Here is a 22,768-nt window from a genome sequence, read left to right on the forward strand (position 1 = left end):
GGCATGTATCAACTGTGTTTCACAGGAAAAGTATTACCTGTTACAATTCCAACAACCCTGAAACAAGTAGGGCAGACTTGTTTCCCCGTTTTGAAGTAACCATCGATACATTCAGTGCAGAATATATGACCACAGGGTAAAGTCTTCGGTTCCGTTACGTCATCCATACATATCACACAATGGTCAGCGTTAGTCTGAAACCAGATACATGTTTGTGCATAAACCAAGGGTTAAAAAATATGGTTTACAAGTCTGACTATATGGTGCTAACTTAATATAACATCTATGAATAAACAAGTAGCCATACTGTATTATACTGCTCCTTTAGAGTGATCTCAAGCTTAACTAATGTTTACCGTAAATTCACCATTTTTATAAAGCATCTTAGTGAATATGTTTAACTTAGTAAAACATCATAATTTTTTAATTAACACTACTCTTCATCAAATTTATTCAATTGCATATACTGTTTAGACTATTTCCTTGCTTATTTTCTTTTTTTGGGGGGTATACAAACAACGTTTGTTGTCGAAGAAAAAAAGGCAATTTTCGACTAATTTGAAATTTTTCACTTAAAGATGCTTTAAGAAACGTTTAAGGGTATGTTATTTTTTTTTTTTTATCTCTGTGTTATTGGATCATTCATATTGGCAAGGTTATTATTGTTCAACAGCAAATACAATGCATAGTTATAGTGAAAATATAACAAACATGTACGTACAGATGATGTTGCACCAGCAGCTGCTGTGCCTTCTTTGTCGTTTTGAGTCTGTACTTCAGGAGTGTCTTCCAGTGAGGCCTTTATCTTGAAATAGGTCTCTTTGTTTGAACAACTTAAGCGAACTTCAATTGGAAAATCGTTTCTCTCTTTCCAGACACAATTCATTGCCTTTACAATTGTATTAACGTATTCATCTGGTAGGTGACAAGAGCTCTTTGTTTCATCTAAAATTCATTCAAACGTTTCAATAGTGCATTATATAGAAGAATAGCCAGATGCTGGTGATATATATGCACATCATATAATATATATTGAAATACAAAACAGCGTTTTAAAGCAATTATTGAGAAACACAGTCCTAATACCAATACCAAAATCTGACATAGTGAATTATCTACGTATAACTGCATCTATATTCGTCAAAAACGAATCAAGTTTAAAGCATAAAATATATCCTAATTACAGCTCCCTAAATCGCTATGTCAAAATGGTGATGTAAAATGAGTATGTTTAAAACAATATTGAAAAACAAATCCAGAAAAGAACATGCGAGTCTTTACATTCCATCTGTAAACTGCTCTATTTTTGCTTATGGTGAAATCGATATGTTTGACTAGATCTGCTTAAGCAATGATAAAATAATAATCAACATATTTTTAAAAGTTACATGCTCTTCAACAAATGAAATGCAGCAACTAGGTAAAACCAAGTTTATACTTCACATTCAACTAGAACTCCGCGAGTCGGATGTGTCGCCTGACGAATTATTTACTGTCGACATTATAGCTGTTAGATTGGCATTTTATTCATTTATAGACAATGATGTTGCCATTTAACTTTCAAGTGTAGGTGGCATTTGATAGTTTACGAGATATGCCACGGACAAAACCTAAGCAAGAAAATTATCAAAGGGCAATAACTCTAAAATATGGCAGCAAGAGTAACGGTTCTTGTGCACTGCACTTGCCCTCAATGAGATCTATCTAGCTATGAAGTTTCAAGTTGATACCTCTTATATTCTTCAAGATATGCCCCGGACAAAACTAACAAAGGGCAATAACTCTAAAAATATGGCAGCAAGAGTTACGGTTCTTGTGCACTGCACTTGCCCTCAATGAGATCTATCTAGCTATGAAGTTTCAAGTTGATACCTCTTATATTCTTTAAGATATGCCCCGGACAAAACTTTAAGCATGAAAATTAACAAAGGGCAATAACTTTAAAACTAAGAAAGCAAGAGTTACTGTTATTGTGCACTGCACTTGCCTCCATGAGATATATCTACATATGAAGTTTCAAGTTGATAACTCTTATATTCTACAAGATATGCCCCGAACAAAACTTTAAGCATGAAAAATAACAAAGGGCAATAACTCTAAAAATATGGAAGCAAGAGTAACAACTCATGTGCACTGCACTTGCCCTCAATTAGATCTATCTACATATGAAATTTCAAGTTGATACCACTAATAGTTTAGGAGATATACCCCGGACAAGCGAAAATGGGACGCGGACGCCGCCGCCGACGCCGCCACCTCCGACGCCGACAAAAGTAACCCCTATATGTCGTCTTTTCAGGCGACACAAAAACGGTCATTATTTAAAATGTCTGAATAAAATCTGCATATGTAAAACATTGTATAATCCATTTTATTTTGACGAAACATATTTTTGACATAAAACTTAAACATTTTAAGAACAAAACTGAAATTAAAAAATAAAATAAAATTGTAAATTCTTGTGTTTGTTTCCTTCTGCTGTTGAACAATTTTATAATAGAAAGTGCATATTATCATGTAGGAAGAATATAACAAATAAATCACTCTTTATAAACATTTGACAAACAATATCCAACTTGATTGTTATTATTTATATTATATATAGATTGAAAACAGCAACTTACCATGTCCAAGTGGTAGAGTTGACACACTGTGTATGTTTTGTTTCATGCATTCCTCGAATACATGTTTGTAAGCATTGAATATGTTTTGTTCTTGGCTTTGCGTATCGTCCAACTTAAGGAAAAGTATGTATTTGAATCCACAACCATTTCCAGCAACTGAAACTACAGGACTTTTGTTGTTTCGCAATGCTTGTTCTTTTTCTCCTAAAAAGTGTTCTCTGTTTGACATCTTCCTGACTAAAATTGACAACAGACCATCACATTCATCATAGTTTTCAGTGTTTACACATGCATCCGCTTGTTCGTCTAATAAAATATCACCACCGTAAATCTTCAGTTTGTGTTTATCTGTGACGGATATAACTGCAACGCTGCAAGATTGTGTGTCATCATGTTCAAATGAAAAAGAAAATGCTTTCATTTCACCAACTACACGTGGTTTTGGGTTGTATTCAGGTTCAAAATCCGGAACATTTTGCTTATTGAATGTTCTTTGTTGGAATCGTCTGTTATCCCTTACAAAGTCTTCAAGTCGGCATGGGTATGTTCCATTCTGAAGAACACTTTCAAAGGTGTCTTGAATATTCTTTACAGTGTTACCATCGATGTCAACAAAATGAATTTCGTGCAGCGGATTTTGGTATTTCTTGCTGTGGTCAAGAACAGCTTGAACATACTGCAAACAGCACAAATCTTTCGGTACTCCAAATATTGCTGAAAACGAATTTAATACTGTAGTGATAAGACTTTCATAAGGAAAATGTTACAGAATGATTATTTTCAATACATTTTTCATATATACATCTTAATGACTATCTTTAGCTTTGTTTTGACATTTATTTAAATGCCGACAAAATAACATGGCAAGCACATGTGAACTCTCCTCTGTTTTCTTAATGGACAAAGTAACAGAACTCAACAAAAATTAGTGCTATCCTTTTGTTATTTACATAAAATTTCAAACTGAACCATAGGTAGACATAAAAGACATTGCATAATAACAACATCTTGACTTCTTTCCTTGAACATGCAATAAAGCCATGTATATACCTCTGTACTGGTTAAAGACCACTTTTTCGCCCGTACCAATTGTTCGCCAACCCGGTTAAATTGTTGTTCAACAATCCAGTATGATTGTTGTTCATACAAATGATTCTTTGTGTTCAAGTTAAGCTTCGAAATTATAAAACTAATATGAAGAAAATAAAAAAATATCTATTTATCAGCAATATTGAAATTGCAAATTGAAAACTAGTGAAATTTCACCATATTTGTTTCAACGGGTGTTTATCGACTTTTACCACTCAACAAAATAGAGAATATTTCACCTCAAAATACTAGTTTAAACAGAGCAACATGAAAGATTGTATAGAAAATATAAATAAATATCAAATTGTGTTGCCAATCAGGAATAATGCTTTGATATTTTTTGAATGATTACATTTTTCTTAAGTTCACCAGTACACTGTAATTTTAGGGGATGTAACTGATAATGTTTAGCACATGAGTTAATTGTGAAAATAACCATACATTATAAGTGTTATTATACTGATTTTTAGATCATGAGCCTAACTTCCTTTCTGTAAATTTTCAATCAATTATATTCAGTATTTCTCGAGTTATTCAAGAAAAACCTTCACTTCCGGACAAAAAGGGGTCTAAAACCAGTAAATAAGTAAGACAAGAGAGCCATGAATCACTCGCATGAGATAAAAATTGGCCCAATTGACATGAAGTATGTCATAAATCAGTTCCGCTCCCCAGAAGTTAGCTGACTATATCTGATATTGTCAAAAACAGTAGTAAATATAGATTTACCTAATAATATGGCCCAGTCAATAAAATGCAGAAAATGGTGTTGATATTTCCCATGTTTTTCGATAAAATGAGATTATTTTTTTAATTGATAACGAAGTCTAAAATTATAACTAAATCCCTAAAAGGCTGGCGGTTACATGGTGCTTATTACAATTTATAATTCTCTACATTTTCACCAATAACTGGAGAAATACTGAATATTTTCTAATGAAATTTCACATGAAGAAAATAAGGCTCCCATTTTAAGAATAGATTTCATAAAAGCGTTTTAAGGAATAAAAAAAATGCCATTTTGTTCAATATAATCTGTCAATAAAATAGTCTTATTTCCTCTCTTTTTCATGATTCAATTTTATTAAAATTAGTTTCAGTATAAATATTTCACGAAAACAGAAAACAGTAAAATTATTATTATTTTATTTACATAATTCAATACTTGATCTATGTATGAAAAAAAATCATAGTAAAAAAACAGAATAAAATAAAATTATTATTTATAATCATCTTGAAGAATTTCAGAAGGATTTCAGCTATTCAAAACAAATAAAATCTGAGAAACTCCAGATAAGTTTTATAGATTCTAATGAAAGTACATTTTATAATGAATATTGTTTCCTATTTCCAAATGCTTTAGATAATTTTTGAATTGAGCAACTTAACAGTACAATGTATTATCGCAAGGTATAGTTTTAGCAGGTTGTCATGGTATTCCCTATCAAGTTTTAGATGTTATTTTGTTTCGATTTCAGTTTAAACTAAAATCACTAATGAAAACAATGTAGTTCTATGAACTTAAGAAATATAATAATTACCTAAACTGACTCTCTATAAGTTTATAAAAAGCATATACGGTACCTTAGAAGTGACTAACTGACTTATTTGAAGAACTCATTAATTATCAAAACTATTCCCTTGTTACCTAAAATAGTCAATTAATTTCAATGTGAACTAATAGTGAAAGGGATTTGCAGCCCTTGTATCAAGAGTAAATTTTACATAACTATCAGATTTTAACAATATGAAATTTTCACTGTGCATAAAACTGTTTTATATGACAATAAAACCATTTAAACATCTTTAGGGAAAGTTGCTCAGAATTTTATGATAAAGATGGTAATAAAGTGTTTGCTGTATCATATAAACAGCTAGGAAAAAGGTCTTTCTGATATATTTTTAAATATTAAACAGCAGTGTTTGAAAATCAGACTCCATTTGTTATCGATAATCGAATCGAATCGGACCAAGTGTTTCGATTTACTATCGGACAATAATCGAAAGCTCATAATCTAAGTAAGGAATACATTCTTAAAGTTTATACATAATATAATCATATTCCCACTATATTGAAGAGTTCATTGAAATATCTTACTTTAATATAACTTTCACAAAAAAGTAAATTTGTTAATTACAAACGATACCAAAAAAACTTTCAAAAATAGAATGCATCCAGCCGGGATCCCCAGTATTTGCAGGTAATACCAGACCCACTACACTATAGAGACAAATTATTGAAGTTGTATGAAATATATAGACAATTAAAAACAATTTGTTATTTTAGGAGAGTTCATAATTTTTAAAGCAAAAGAGTTTACATTCAGCAAATTTGTGGAAGAGAGTGACCTCCCTTGTTAAAATGTACTCAAGGAGAATTTATCGGAAAGAAAGAAATGACATTTACGCAATGTTTACCGCATAACAAAACATAACAGTAACATTAGCAACATCAATTTTGGCCAACCACTATCGATTGTCGCCGACATAGCATTGTCAGCGACCATTAATCGAGACAGTGTACTCGATAATCATTTCATCAGTATTAAACAGAAAGTCAACTATTTTTTGTTGTTGTTGTCAGTCAATAAAGATGCCTTGTTGTTTTGTTGAAAGATTGGCACCCAACAAAGCTTCCTGAGAAGTTTCAATAGATTGACTCAGTTTCAGAGGAGATGTTTTTAAAGATCTGGAGACCATTCGATGCAGTTTTGATATAATCAAATAAACAAAGACTTATCAAGGTTCACAATAAGACCAAACATGAAATTACTTGTAAAGTGAAATGATAAAAATGCAGAATGCCACATATAATAGCCAAATTTTTCATTTTGACAATGGTGTTTTTTCAAGGGGATGTATGATTAGTCAATAGTGTGACCCATATTCATAATTGATCAAGACAAAATGCAGACAAGTATTCTGATCAAGTTGTATAACAATAAGATGAAAACTTGAGAATTTATTATGGGGATTTTTTATCATTAAGATTTGACCAAGTGACCTAGTTTTTGACATGCGATGACCAATATTAATATAATGTTCAAGACAACATGCTTAAAAGTATTCTGACCAGGTTTCAAACAATTAATACAAACTATTGAATTTATGACATAAAATGAACACCTTAAAACAGAAGTGTAAACGACATCAACAGCTTGTCCAGTTTTTCGCCATTTAACAACATTTTTTTTTTATGAAAAATCTTGCTAAAAACAACAATTGCACTGACACCGGTATTCAACCGTTGTTGTTTTTTTATTTTAAAATACTTGCATATCAGAAATTTAAATGAATTTTGTGTTGTATATATTATATAAGAGACCTCAGCATTATTTTTGCGGTCAGGCTGTAACCCAAACATTAATCAAATATGGTTGGATTTTTTTTAATGTATGTGTGGTATGTAATCAATTGTATAGTGGCATTTCTCTTTCTCTTGTTTATTGTTTATGTACCTTATGTATGTCTTTAACCAATTCATTTAAAATAATTGACTACTGGGCTTCTCCCTGAAGTGAAGTGTCCATTGCATTATTCAGACGTGTTTTATGTTAACCCATTTTCCAAATATTTTGTTGTTCAACATGTATATAGTCCTTAGGGAAAGCGGATTTGTTGGTGTTATCACAGCAAACATTATAATCTTCCAAATGAACCAAGTATTTGTTTTAACTCCTCTAAAATACTTCTTAAGATTGTTTTAATGAGCGTCATTGTTTCAACACTTTAACTAAATCTTTAATCCACAAAACACTAAGAATACTACAGCCTCAAATGCCTTACCTGAGCTTATAGCAGGCAACGCAATTGTTTTGTTTCCCTTATTTAATGCAGCTGAAAAACTTTCATTTAAAGCTGATCTTAGGTCTTCTGCACATTGATGAACTCCTGATAAAGTTTCAACTTCATAGTTCGACCATCTAGGTCCAACTGCATGAATGACACAGTTGTATGGAAGTCTTCCTGCTTTTGTACAGACAACCTTTCCAACAGGTATCTTTCCATCTTTCTTTACTTTCGCATTTCCATCTTCTTCAAGTTCCCTCCCTGCTTTTTTAGCAATTGCAAATGCAACTCCCGCACCATGTGATAAGTGTTCATTGGCTGCATTTACAATGCAGTCAACTTTTGCATCAAGCAGGCTTGCCTTGTATATCATGATTTGGATGCCTTCCCGTGTAGAAAATATCTTCAAATTTTCAAGATTGCTTCGCGTTCTATGACTTCTGTTAAGTGGAATTTCTTTTTGCTCATCAAGTACATTGGCATCACTGGCTTCATCCTTTTGTCTGGTTCTATTTCGTCCAGTTTGTTTGATTTGTCGCTTGTTTTGTTTCAATTCTAACAGTTTCTTTACTTTTACTATATCATTGTAATCTTTACAGAATGTTATCACTTTATTGCCTTCGCAAATGTATGCACAGCACTCGTATTTCATTGCCTCATCTATTTCTGAACACCACCTACGGACTTTTGAAGAGTCTTCATCTGCCACCAATTCGCCAATTTCCATTTGCTTAACATCATCAAGGAATATCTTAAAAGAGTCAAATCGTGAGCTCATATCAGATGAGTTTTCAAACTCAATTGTGAGTAGACTTTCCTTCAGATTGTAGGTCAATAATCCTTTTTGTGACTCAAAATCCTGAATTTCTGTTTCTTTCTTGTTCTTAAAGAGTTCATATAGTTGCTCTGATACATCAGAAACTGTTTCAATATTTGAAAACTCACTAGCTTTCTGCTCGTGTGTTTGAGATGTTTTTGTCTTAATTTTTTCCAGAATAACCTGATATTGGTATTCTGTTCTGGTTTGTATCCACCGCTTTCCTTCTTCATCATCAACAGTTTCAACATCCAGTAAATCTAGAAATTCAACATCGATATCTGCTTGACATAGAATCCGTTTTTGTAGTAGAGTCTGTAAAAAGAGTAACAAATTAAATATACTTTTATGTCATAAACCTATTCTGAAAAGGGAATAAATGTGTTAGTCCCTTCAATGTGAAGTAAATAAAATTGAACTGATATATTCAATCAAACAGGATTTTTTTTATATGACATTGCTTAATAAATTTATTAAACTTTTGCCAAGCATTTCTTAGGCATACATGAGATAATTCTAAGATCTGAGGGATATTTCTCACCCAAAAAACCTATATAAAATATTGACCTTAGTTTAATAACATTTTGAGACTATCTCTTCTGATAAAACTATAAAATAATACCTCTTGTTTATCTACCAAACTTATGACACATACTTAAACTTGATTGAGAATATCCAAAGACCATCATAATGAGCAAGTTCTATGTGGCCTATATTGCATAAAACATGGTTGTTATAAGATTTGACATAATGACCTAGTTTAGATCGGAAATTATCAGTGCTCAAACTTGATTATTCAAAAGGATCAGAGTGGTGATTTGACAGAGTGATTTTTTTTTTCGGACATGACACTTATCTGTTATTACATTAAGACAATCATTCTGATCATTATTTTAAACTATTGATAAAACATTGCTGCCTAAACAATGATTTTGGCAGATTTGATCTACTGATGATTGTTTTATCCGACATAACTCATAATCGAACTTGGTCCAGATTTCACCAGGACAATTATTCTGATCAAAATTGACTGAGATTCATGTTGGTTGATAATAATAGATTATATTGACAGTAAATGTAAAACAATGTGTTTTCTAAGGTTTGACAAAATGATCTATTTTTTGACCTGATATGACACATACTTAAACTTCATCAAAAATTAATTTACATAATCAATCTGATTAAATGTAAAAAAAGCATTGGTCTAAAATTACTACCTTTATATTGTGTCAACAATGTTTTCATCAAGAGATGACCCATATTCAACCTTTGTCAAGATTTTACCAAGACAGACATTTTCATAAACAAGAGATGTTTGTCAAACATTATGCCTCCCTGAGCGCCATGTTGACAGGTTTATTTGGACAATTGAATAAAATATGCACGGACCGAAATGAAAGCTGATTTGTCATAAACAATGCATGCCTTTGAGGCAGATTTAAGATTATGACCATTCAAAGTGTGAGGACAGTAGGTACAGTTTTTAATCATGTTCAGTTGATGACTGATATTTGCAGACAAAAGTGTATCCTCTTAGCAGCAGGGAATAAGTAAATATGACGAAATTCTAATGATGAATATGAGTTATGACGATGACCTTTGATTCTATGACCTTAAAATCCATAGGTGTCATCAACTGGTCACCCTCAACCTAAATGTCAAGTTTGAGGGTCATGGGTGCAGGCATTGTCATTACACAGACAAACTCTTTATGTTCAATGACACTGGGACCTTGACCTTTGACCCAATGACCCCTCAGTCAATAGGGGTCATCTACTGGTCAGGCCCAAATTCCAAGTAAAGTTTGAGGGCAATGGGTGCAGGCATTGCTGAGTTATCACTTGGACAACCTTTTATCATTCAAGGTCACTGTAACCTTTGACCAAGTGACCCCTAAACTCAAAAGGGCTTATCTACTGGTCAGGCCCAGCCTCCATGTCAAGTTTGATGATCATAGGTCCAGGCATTATTGAGATGTCACTGGGAGAAGCTTTGTTAATTTTTACACATTAAATGTCACTGTGACCTTGACCTTTGGCCAATGACCCCAAAATCAATAGGGGTCATTTACTGGTCAGGCCAAACCTGCATGTCAAGTTTGAGGACCATAAATCCATAAATTGTCGAGTTTACCTTCAAAGTCACTGTGACCTTGACCTTTGATCCCTAAAATCAATAGGGATCATCTACTAGTCAGGCCCAACCTCCAAGTCAAGTTTGAGGGCCATGGGTGCAGGCATTGTCAAGTTATTACTCAGACAACCTTTTATCATTCAAGGTCACAGTGACCTTGACCTTTGGCCCGACAACCCCCAAAATCAATAGAGGTCATCTACCAGTCAGGCCCAACCAAAGTCTAGTTTGAGGGCCATGGGTGCAAGCATTATCGAGTTATCACTCAGACAACCTTTTATCATTCAAGGTTACTGTGACCTTGACCTTTGGCCTGACAACCCAAAAAATGAATAGGGGTCATCTACCGGTCAGGCCCAACCTCCAAGTCTAGTTCGAGGGCCATGGGTGCGGGCATTGTCATTATCACTTGGACAACCTTTTATCAGTCAAGGTCATTGTGACCTTGACCTTAAACCCAATGACCCCTAAATTAAATAGGGGTCATCTACTCGTCAGGCCCAGCCTCCATGTCAAGTTTGATGACCAAAGGTCTAGGCATTGTTCAGTTATCACTTGGACAAGCTTTAAAATCCTTTTACCATTAAAGGTCACTGTGACCTTGACCTTTGACCCTTAAATCAATAGGGGTCATCTACTGGTCAGGCTCAACCTACATGTCAAGTTTGATGACAATAGGTCCAGGGATTGTTGAGTTATCACTCGGACAAGCTTTGGAAACAATAACTCTGACCAATTTTTTAAATTTTGATCTCAGACTGTGGCCTGTAAGCAAACCAATTGTGGAGGGACGGCAGACAAAAGGTGATGACAAAAGCTCACTTTCGACTGCTTCATGGTCAGGTGAGTTAAAGAAGTAATTCTTGTAAAACATAATTAATAAAGCTTGCATGCTTATGGCATTGGACAAATGCTTGTAACGTTACTGATCAGACAAGAAAATGTTGAGGTAAAAACTCAGGGTGACTATAGCACTTTGGCTAGTTATCAAGCTTGTCTGAGGTATTATTCCCATACACATTCAGACCATACTTGGTAATTATTGAAGAAATGCCATTTATACCAATTTAAGGTAACTTTTATAGTTTAAGGGCAATAGCCATCAGGTGACTACAGGTCTGAGGTATTATGCCCTACACATTTGGACCAAAATTATTGATGAGTGGACAAAAGGTTCCAGAGTTATTGATAGGGCAACATACTAGACTTCGCCAGAATGCCTGCCTGATTGTACGCCACAGATGAAACTATAATACGTCCTGTGTTTTAAATAGGCATATGAAATCATGAAAGATATGTTAATTGCTTTAAAGTTACAAGGGGCCATAACTCTTACAATATTTAAGGTGGGGTTATTAACTTGTCACAAAAAAGCACATTGTTACTGTAAATAAGTTCATGAAGTTTGAATCTGATAACTTCAGAGATTGTAAATCATTAGAATAATTGTAGAAACTTTATATATAATCACCAGAAAAAATAATAATTCTGATAAAAATAAAAGTACTCTTTGAAGTGAAGATTTTGAAAGTGTTCCATGATAAGACGTAAAGTGAAAAGTGGCCCGCCCCCTGGCGGCAATGGTTTTTTGTTTATTGTAAACATTAAGTAAAGATATTTGATAGAGGGTTAGCAATCTAATGGATACTGAAATCTAAAAGTATTTCATTAACTGTGATTTTCATTAGCTACAAACACAAATGCAATGTACATGTCTAAAAATGCTTTGTACGAATAATTTCCTTGGCTATTGAATTATGTCATTCCATGAAGTTATTAAACATTACCAAAAAGTTTATAATAACATGGCCAGATAAACAACAACATTTTAATATTATATTGTTGTTTTTTTCTGAAAAAGAACACCTTTAACAGCTTGAACACTCTGAAATTCAACATTCACAACTCTTCAAGTTTGTTTCACATGATGATATAACCTGTAAGAAATGAGACTTCAAGGACACTTCCTAGTTAAATAGGAGGTTTGGAAACTTTGACTCTACACATGTAATACCTCATTTGGGATCTTGCTGAAGTGTAGCCCATTGAGAGTTTTCCTCTTTACAACATCGTTTGCTTCTGCAAGAAGTTAACAGATTTATTGTTATTCTCACATAATATATGCCCTTTGTTAACAAAAGCATTTCCGTAAACCTACTAGTCATTGTCTAATTTAAAATATTTTAGTAGTCTGCCCTGTGTTTGCTTCAAAGGACATTTCTAGTATTCATATGACAGGGTAATATCCTTCAAAACCAATTTTGTTTATAGAGTAGTACATAACTCCCTCTGAAATCCTAACTCTGTTAGCAATATCTTAAAGTATCATTTTTCCCATCTTGTACCGATTCCAAGATGTACTTTAAAGTCCATTGAAATTTTGCTGTCCACTATGATGGCCATCTTTAAACCTTGAAAGACTTATAAGCATTTAATATCTCAAGCTATATACAATTGTTTATGAAAGTAAATGTATGAAGCTCCATTAATATCAGTCCACATTTCATAAACATGTTTACACCAAATATTATAATTAATATTTTTTCAAGTGCTTACATTTTTACACAATCTTAATATTGGGTTTTTGAAAAAAATCATAGCAATTCGTAGTAGCAACTAAACAGATGTGAACAGTTCAAAACACTGACAGGCCCTCCCATTCATATGATTCCTTATGAAGTAAAACCCTTAAGACTCAAGCTGCACAATTATCTAAATTTTATAGACAAAAAAAGCCATACAAAAGATTTTATAGTCAAACTTACCTTTTTCTGAATTGCACTTTAAAACAGCATCTGGTCGTCCGGGTGAATAGATAACTTTCGATGTTAATATTGACAGTCCTGATAATTGCCTGAGCAGGTCTTCTAATGACACTCCTTTCTTAATTTCAGTGACAAGCACATAGCATGCTAGTGTTGGATCGGCCCTCAAACTGAAGCAATATTATTCACTTTTCATAAACGGGTTAAATTGATACAAATGGTTGCATACAAATTAGACAATTTTTAAAAAAAATATCATAAACATTGGGGTCTCATTATGTTTTAGTGATTAATAAAACTTAATTGTCTGTATGTATATCCAAATATCTTCTCTTAATAACCTTTTTGAAACTTTTCAACCAAAAGAATGAAAATTAATTGCAAATTATATTTAAATTCAACAAAACTAAAAGTATTATCAAAATTTAGCGCGCACAAGGTCATTACAAAGTTTGCAGTGTGACTTTCTAAATACACAAAATTCTATGTTGCTTTATATTCTAATAATTTGCATTTTTTCATTGAGAAGTCTTTGGTTAAAATATCAATAAACAAGAGATGTTTGTCAAACATTATACCCCTTTCCCCCAAGTGCCATGTTGTCAGGAATATTTGGACAATTGAATGAAATATGCATGGACTAAAATGACAGATGATTATATTCAAAACAAAACTAGAGCTGTCACAGGAGTGACGAAAACCCCCAAATGCCGCCTGGACACTGGAATGGCAAACCATTCCTTTGAAAAGAGGCCATAACTCCAAGGTTACTGCACACTGCATCTTCTTTTATCATGCATGTATTGTTTTATTTAAATATGTTGAGTAATTTAGAAGTTACACTGCTGACAAGAAAAACTAGCCTTTCATGAGTTATCGTCCGGAAACCGTTTTTCTATTATTAGTAACAGTGACCTTGACCTAGGCCCCACCAGCCCCAATATCGAACTTGACCTGTATCTTCTGATGTTACACCTGTGTACCAAAAATTGTTCAAATCTGTCTAGCCTTTCATGAGTTATCGTCTGGAAACCGTTTTTCTATTTTTAGTAACAGTGACCTTGACTTTGGCCCCACCAGCCCCAATATCGAACTTGACCTGTATCTTCTGATGTTACACCTGTGTACCAAATATTGTTCAAATCTGTCAAGTCTTTCATGATTTATCGTCCGGAAACCGTTTTTCTATTTTTAGTAACAGTGTCCTTGACTTTGGCCCCACCAGCCCCAATATCGAACTTGACCTGTATCTTCTGATGTTACACCTGTGTACCAAAAATTGTTCAAATCTGTCTAGCCTTTCATGAGTTGTCGTCCGGAAACAGCTTTTCTATTTTTAGTAACAGTGACCTTGACCTTGGCCCCACCAGCCCCAATATCGAACTTGACCTATATCTTCTGATGTTACACCTGTGTACCAAACTGTATCTTCTGATTTTACACCTGTGTACCAAAAATTGTTCAAATCTGTCTAGCCTTTCAGGAGTTATCGTCCGGAAACCGCTTTTCTATTTTTAGTAACAGTGACCTTGACCTTGGCCCCGCCAGCCCCAATATCAAACTTGACCTGTATCTTCTGATGTTACACCTGTGTACTAAAAATTGTTCAAATCTGTCTAGCCTTTCATGAGTTATTGTCCGGAAACCGTTTTTCTATTTTTAGTAACAGTGACCTTGACCTTGGCCCCACCAGCCCCAATATCGAACTTGACCTGTATCTTCTGATGTTACACCTGTGTACCAAAAATTGTTCAAATCTGTCTAGCCTTTCATGAGTTATCGTCCGGAAACCGTTTTTCTATTTTTAGTAACAGTGACCTTGACCTCGGCCCCGCCAGCCCCAATATCGAACTTGACCTGTATCTTCTGATGTTACACCTGTGTACCAAAAAATGTTCAAATCTGTCAAGCCTTTCTTGAGTTATCGTCCGGAAACCGTTTTTCTATTTTTAGTAACAATGACCTTGACCTTGGCCCCACCAGCCCCAATATCGAACTTGACCTGTATCTTCTGATGTTACACCTGTGTACCAAAAATTGTTCAAATCTGTCTAGCCTTTCATGAGTTATCGTCCGGAAACCGTTTTACTATTTTTAGTAACAGTGACCTTGACCTTGGCCCCACCAGCCCCAATATCGAACTTGGCCTGGTTCTTCTGATGTTACACCTGTGTACCAAAAATTGTTCAAATCTGTCTAGCCTTTCATGAGTTATCGTCCGGAAACTGTTTTTCTATTTTTAGTAACAATGACCTTGACTTTGGCCCCACCAGCCCCAATATCGAACTTGACCTGTATCTTCTGATGTTACACCTTTGTACCAAAAATTGTTCAAATCTGTCTAGCCTTTCATGAGTTATTGTCCGGAAACCGTTTTTCTATTTTTAGTAACAGTGACCTTGACCCCACCAGCCCCAATATCGAACTTGACCTGTATCTTCTGATGTTACACCTGTGTACCAAAAATTGTTCAAATCTATCTAGCCTTTCATTAGTTATCGTCCGGAAACCGTTTTTCTATTTTTAGTAACAGTGACCTTGACCTTGGCCCCACCAGCCCCAATATCGAACTTGACCTGTATCTTCTGATGTTACACCTGTGTACCAAAAAATTTTCAAATCTGTCTAGCCTTTCATGAGTTATCGTCCGGAAACCATGAAAACAGACAGACCGACCGACAGACAGACAGACCGACCGACCGATCGACAAGCTCACTCCTATATACCCCCTCAAACTTCATTTGTGGGGGTATAATAATCACACTAATACTGCTATTATTATACAGTATTTCACTTCAGAGCTAAATTATTTTCTACTCATGGAGGTAATAATACCATTATTATTGACACAGTACTTGCTCATTGTTATGGACAAAAAAAATCCCCAATTTTCCCAATAATGCATCTGAAAAACACTCATTTTATCAAAACTTATAAAAAAACAAAAAAAACATTTATAATATCAAAAGTTTGGTAAGTAGGATGCAAAACCATGCCAGTAAAGTTAAGAAACAAGAGGCCCAAAAGAGCCTATGCTCTACTGGCATGGCTATTGTGGTTATTTTTAATCCAGAGCATGTATGTAAGGGTAAAAGGCAACAGACATATATTTCACGTTTTGTGTTTGAGTTACCTGAAAATGTTGCACGTTCAACATCTGAGCCCAGAAAGTATTGTAAACAGATTAGTTGCATGAACTATTTTAATATGTGCCAAGTAAAGGTCATCTGACAAAAAAAAATGCTTTCAAAACTGTACTCATGGTAGAAATTTCTGTAGTTTTAAAAATTAAAAAAGTTGGTCAAAAGATCAAAGTCAAGGGCATCTGAGGACAACATTGATGCTCTTTTGCAAAACTGTAGACATGGTCTAAATATTATTGCTGTAGCTCCAAGAATAAAAAAGAAGGTCAAAAGGGGTGGGGCCAGCTTTGGCCCCAGGGGCATATTTTGAGCCTTGTGGTGCCTTTTTCAAAATAGCAAGTGTTTGCAAAGCTGGTAACAACAAAAAGATTTTCAAACATTCCCAATTTAAGTATACCAAACCTGTGAATCCCGGGGGAAGGCCAGTAATGACCCCGGGGGCATAATTTGAACAAACATTCACAAGCAATTGTGCTGAGATGGATACACAAACACACAAAAAGATTTTCAAACCATTCCCAATTTAAGTTGACCAAACCTGTAAACCCTGGGCGTGACTAGTAATGACCCCAGGTGCATAACTTGAACAAACATTCACAACCAATTTTGTTAAGATGAATGCGCGAACTACAGACACTTAGAGCTAAAAAATTGCCTTTGGGCTTTCAACAAGAACAAGGCAGGGTAATTCACAAAATGAACTGCAGAACCAAAAAGCAAAATGTCTCCCTTAATCCTAGACTTAACTTGACATGACTGTACATGTAAACTTGGCTAAAAATAGAATTTGCTCATGCAGACCTGGCTAAAAATAGGTAAACTAAAAATAGCATTTCTTTAAAACTTTCAAGGCCTATAATCTAGGCATGCATGGGCGGATATGGCTGGTTTTTCAAAAGCAACCAAGCTCTAATTGATATGTAAGTACTGTACAAGTTTCATCGAGATACAATCAAAACTGAAGACTGTATAGCGTTAACAAGAAATTGTTTACAGACGCACGGATGCACATACTACGTACACATTACCATCGCATAAGCTCTTCTGGCCTTTGGCCAGTAGACCTATAAATTAGAAATTCATCCTCTAAACCAGGATTTTTACATAAGAATGCGATGTTATGACCAGTTAACAATAAGTTGATTACATCAACGATAATGTCAATCGACAAAACACGCAACAACAAAGATGTAATAAAGTGCTTATAAGTATTGTTAATGTTAATATGAAAGTTGTGTTCTTCAAAGACGATATATATCAATATTTGCTGAAGGTTCAAGCTATTGTTGTCTTAGTTGCCAAACTATATTTCGTCATAAACAAAAAAACATTTTACAAAAACATGAGCAAGTACTGGTACCTTATTCACAAAACAACATTTATATTTTTTCATTTGCATCATACCTCAGACTTGTATCACATTCATTTTACAAACAGGAGCTTATTTCTTGTAAAATTTACTTTAAAATTGTTCCATATTTCTCTAGTTGCTTCGCCAGTCTAATCTGGCAACTGTTCAGATGCTGTTCGCAAAAGAGCTTTCCTCTGCCAACTTTTCTATCTCATAAGCATAAAGTGAGTCAGTGGTCTAGGTAGCGATATCATTGGTATTTACAATATATTTCTTTTTAATAAAGCATCGTGTGGACCCCAGCATTTAATCAGACATTATATGAGACTCTATCATATTGATATACTAACTTTAATTTTTTCTTTGATTATTAAATCTAAAGTGGCACTCGGAGCCTATAATGACATGCGTAAACTTATACCCATCAGTGAATTTGAATTATATCATTATACCCTAGTTTGATATAGCCATAAGGCCTCATTCGAAGGACCAATTTCAAAGTAAATGTTCAAATGCAATCAGTCAAGATGATACTAAACTGGGAGGCAAAAAGGAAATTTGATAAAATCTTCTTTAAATTTCTTTTATGTTCAGTGGTTGATTTAACCACTTAAATTTTAGGAAGACCAACTACCATTTGAGCTCTATGTGTGACCTTGACATTCAGGGTAAAATAGTAATCTTTGTCTTACATGCAATAGAAAAATGTGCAATAAAAAAAAATGTTTAGCAATATTTAGTATACAGCCTTTAAAGCTGCACTCTCACAGATATTCCATTTTTACAACTTTTTTATTTTTTGTCTTGGAAAGAGCAAATTTTTGCGTAAACATCTTCAAGCCAATGATATAAGATTGCTGACAAAAAATCAGATCGTAGTTTTACATATTTCAATTCAAAAATTAATGTTTTATAGCTTAAACTGTTTAAGATAACGGTTTAAAAAAATGCATGATACATACATTCTTGAACTTCAATAGAAAAATCTGCGATCTGATTTTTTGTCAGCAGCCCTATATGACTGGTTTCCATGGATTTTCGCAAAAATTGGCTCGTTCCAAGACAAAATATAAATAAGTAGTCAAAACGTTCAATCTGTGAGAGTGCAGCTTTAAAATTGATTTTTTCTTTTAATTAAGAGCTAGGTGGCCACGAATTCTCCAGTTAAAACCCACCAATATATCACTAATATCTACACACAAATCATGTTTGTTTTTTCGGTTTTGATCATTAAAGTCAAATGAGCTAAACATGATAATGCATTAAAAAGATTGTTTTGCATCAACCATCAACCTTTATTATTAAACTTTTACAGTAAGGACTAAATTCATAAATGACAAACAGAAGATGTAAAATTATTTGTGCCAAATTCATGTTGAACCCACAAATTTATAACAGTCACGTTCAAGCTACATCATAAGATATTATACAAATGAGAAATATTCTTGGACATTTAACTGTTACTTCGACCTTCAATTTAAGTACATACTCATTAGTTTGTTATAATTCAAAGCGTGTCAATGGACCCGGGTATTGCATGTTGCACCTTTTAAAGTAAACATGATTTGAATGATAATGAAAAACAAACAAAAAGCTGAATTTAGTCACAACATAATGATACAAAGTATTTAACTTTTACTCATGATCATGATTTTCAAGGCAGGATTGTATTTCAAACAGGACCACATAAACAGGTTAAAAGTTCCGCGGAATGATGCTGACATCATAGGTGTAGTCAACAATACAAAGGCTATGACAGTTCCGCAAGATTTCAGTGAGTGTCTTACCTCAGGTCTGAATGCAAACTCTCCCCTGAAATGATATGGTATAACACTGTAATCTTGTAAAAAGTTACCAGTTTCTATTTTGTATAGTAGAATTCCAATTTATTGGCTGTTAATTTTAGCACTGTCCAATTGAAAAGTCAGAACAAAGGAATAGCTTTTTGTTGTTGGAGGGAAGACAAATAAGGACATTTTCCATCAGTTTCAGAAAAGTTACAAAAATATACATTTCAGAATTCAAGCAAGAGATGTCACTGTAAGTGATGATTGCCACTGAAGTAGTACTCAGGTGTGATTCAAAGGTTATTTAGAAAATGAAAATAATAGCAAACGCAGGTCATGCATGCATTGTCTATTACAGCCCAGACACAACCACCTATACTCTTATGCCCTTTATATGCAGCATTCTCTTGTGAAAAACAGTAAGTGTGACCTTGACCTTAGGTAGGGACATGGGTCTGAATGCATTCAACATATTGTCTTAATATGTCAAACACATGTGGCAAGTTATGTTCTTAAATTGAAATTTTAAAGATTCACAGACTTATCATACATCCTCTAATAATAATGGCTCTACGAAGCAAATTTGTGACAATTAAAAACATGAGAAAAGATGTCGAATTTAGAGTCCTTTGATGTTACATTAAACAACGCAGCCAATTAGCACAGACCATTAGCGGGAATTGTCCTCAAGGATTTGTATTAGTGTAAACAAGTTTATAGCTGAAAACTACAGTAGGTCAGCATTGCTTCCATCAACTATTAAAAGTGAATGGCTTTAGCTTTGTGTGTTTAATTTTAAAAGAAATATGATCAATAAAGTTGCATTTTTCACTACAAGTTGTAATCATAAGTGAAGAGACTTAAAAATAAAGAAGAAACATAAGAAAAGGTTGAAACTCTGGAAAGCCTGCATTTACACATACAGACAAGGGCCTTGACCTTTGACTGACTGACCATATCTTAAATGGTCATCTGCTGATCATGACAACATGTCTTACAATTTTGAGATTCACAGGCACAAGTGTTATTCACTTATTGATAAAAAAACCCATAGAGACTGACTGACTGACTAAAAATGGTCCAATACTTAAATCTTGGACTGTGGTGCTGACAGGTCAATGGTGTGTGTGCCATGCAGTGAGAAAGCATGTGTTTTTGTGTGTGTATGTTTGTGTGTGTATGGATGTCAACTAGCCAAGGGTTATGAAAATTATAGATTTTTTTTTAATTATCCAGCAGAAAAAAAAGTATTTGTTGCTAAAATTCTAATATACTCTAATGCTGTGACATCATGCAGAAAAAACACACTTAAAGTTTCATGAATTTTTTTCTTATAATATGGAGTAAATATTTCATAAGATTTGACCTTGTGACCTAGGTTTTGACCCATATTCACAAATGCTCAAGACAACATGTAGAAAAGTATTCTGACAGTCTCATAACAATTACGTAGATAATTTTTTTTAGATTTATGACATGGGGAAAATATTTTCTATGTTAAAACATTATACAACTGTTATATATGCATATAAATCATCATAGATCACAACAAATACAATTAAAAATTAACGTATAATATATACCGTATCGAAAGGGAGAGAAATGAAAGAATAGCTTATAATGTCTGTCCGCAGGAGTTACAAGTTATGCAGGAAAATGAGAAGTTTAAACAATTTCAATTTTAAAATCAAACAGTATGTTTGTGACATAACCGTTCTTGTATAAGATGCACTGCATTGTGGATAATTTCAAGAACTTACAGTTTTTGGGTGTAAAGAATGATAAACACTCAGGTACAAAGCTGTTTTTTTTTAATTTTATAGAAGGGACAAAGTTTGTGATTGGGTCATCTTTCTGAAAGAGTAAGCCAGCACAGCCCCTTATGAAGAACAGAAATTGATACTGGCTTAGTAGCCCCACAATCATATAATGAAGTCTGTATGCTTACTGGATGTGGAATACATTTTGCCACCTTATTTTACAACCTTGAAATCAGATTCATGATGAATAAGTGGCTTTTAGGATCTTTGGCATTGAAATACAAAAAAATATTTTTTATGTTGGCCCAATATAATGAATGTTTGTTCTGCTTGTTATTTCTTATACAACTTGCTGCAAATGAATGCAATTCTACACAAGTCATAGCATGATGCTTTACATACATGAATGAGAAATCTAAACGTCATCTCCAAAGAAGAAATAGCTGAATTTCCTATTAAAAGCATACCTATGCACCGGCGGTCTATTTCTTGCACAGCTGGTTCATGTAGCTCAGGAATAACAGTTGGCATATCTTTTGATACCTGTAACAAAAAATACTGCAACCTACAGTTTGGTACTTGAAAAAGTAAAAAAAAAAAAAACCTTAAAATTTTCACTATATAAGTGGGCTAATTTACTCTATATAAGTGGGCTAAAATTGCCCTATATTGCTCACATTATGAGAATGACCACCTAGTCAGTGTTTATCTAAAGGATGTTAAGTGGTAAGTTGTATGTAGTAAGTTACACTTTCGTATTTATAGACCAATTACGCAGTAAAGTTCCAATGAGTTCAGAACCAGAACTTCCCCTTTCATATCGGTGTTTAAAAGTGTATTAACTGCTAAACTTTAACCATTCTTACTTCTGAATAAATAGAAAATATTTTATAATTCAAACATAATTGCAAGTATGTTTCACAAACTGAAATTTATTAAAATGTGGGCCTCTTCGTAAACTCAAAATGGACACAACCTGGGGCCATTAGGGACATTGTTTGAATCATCATGGTAAGAGACCACTAGTTAAGGTTTGCATATACCAAATAATAGGGGCATCATTTGATAGAGGAACATTTCTGCAAATTATTTCAAAATCTGGCCATCAGTTTCTGAAGAGAAGATTTTAAAAAAATATATATAAAATTATATATAGTTATATAATGAAAACTGTTTTTAACAAACCAATATGGCTTGACGGATTTGATACAGAACCATCTTAGGAACATTTCTGTGAAATTATTTATTTTTGCCAGGGCTTTCTGAGGAGCGGATAAGTTCTTCCTTTTAGCTGCAATGGAAACCAGTGCTCTGCATGCAAATACTTTAACTGAAGGAATATGGAAGAAGACCAAGGATCATTCCTATGAAGTTTGGATCAAAATGTTTAAGTGGTTAAGGAATAGAAGTTGTTTGAAGGGAAATAATGACGGCAGACTGACAATCACCCTATCACAATAGCTCATGCTGAGCACTAATTGTGCTAAGGTGAGCTTTAAAGGAGGCTATG

General features: G+C 33.9%; 1 protein-coding gene across 1 annotated transcript in view; it reads right to left on the reverse strand.

Annotated features, from left to right (window-relative positions):
• Positions 1 to 22,768, reverse strand: part of LOC128211541 (uncharacterized) — a 114,926-nt gene that overhangs the window by 9,267 nt on the left and 82,891 nt on the right. Inside the window, exons 26-33 of the mRNA XM_052916448.1 lie at positions 21,726 to 21,801; positions 19,499 to 19,523; positions 13,218 to 13,387; positions 12,467 to 12,531; positions 7,500 to 8,634; positions 2,625 to 3,338; positions 722 to 945; positions 38 to 194 (exon numbers count right to left, since the gene is read on the reverse strand). Of these exons, the coding sequence (XP_052772408.1) occupies positions 38 to 194; positions 722 to 945; positions 2,625 to 3,338; positions 7,500 to 8,634; positions 12,467 to 12,531; positions 13,218 to 13,387; positions 19,499 to 19,523; positions 21,726 to 21,801 (2,566 nt within the window). The remainder of the gene's footprint in view (positions 1 to 37; positions 195 to 721; positions 946 to 2,624; positions 3,339 to 7,499; positions 8,635 to 12,466; positions 12,532 to 13,217; positions 13,388 to 19,498; positions 19,524 to 21,725; positions 21,802 to 22,768) is intronic.

The sequence above is a fragment of the Mya arenaria genome, chromosome 12 (genome assembly GCF_026914265.1).
Source record: "Mya arenaria isolate MELC-2E11 chromosome 12, ASM2691426v1".
Classification (NCBI taxonomy): domain Eukaryota; kingdom Metazoa; phylum Mollusca; class Bivalvia; order Myida; family Myidae; genus Mya; species Mya arenaria.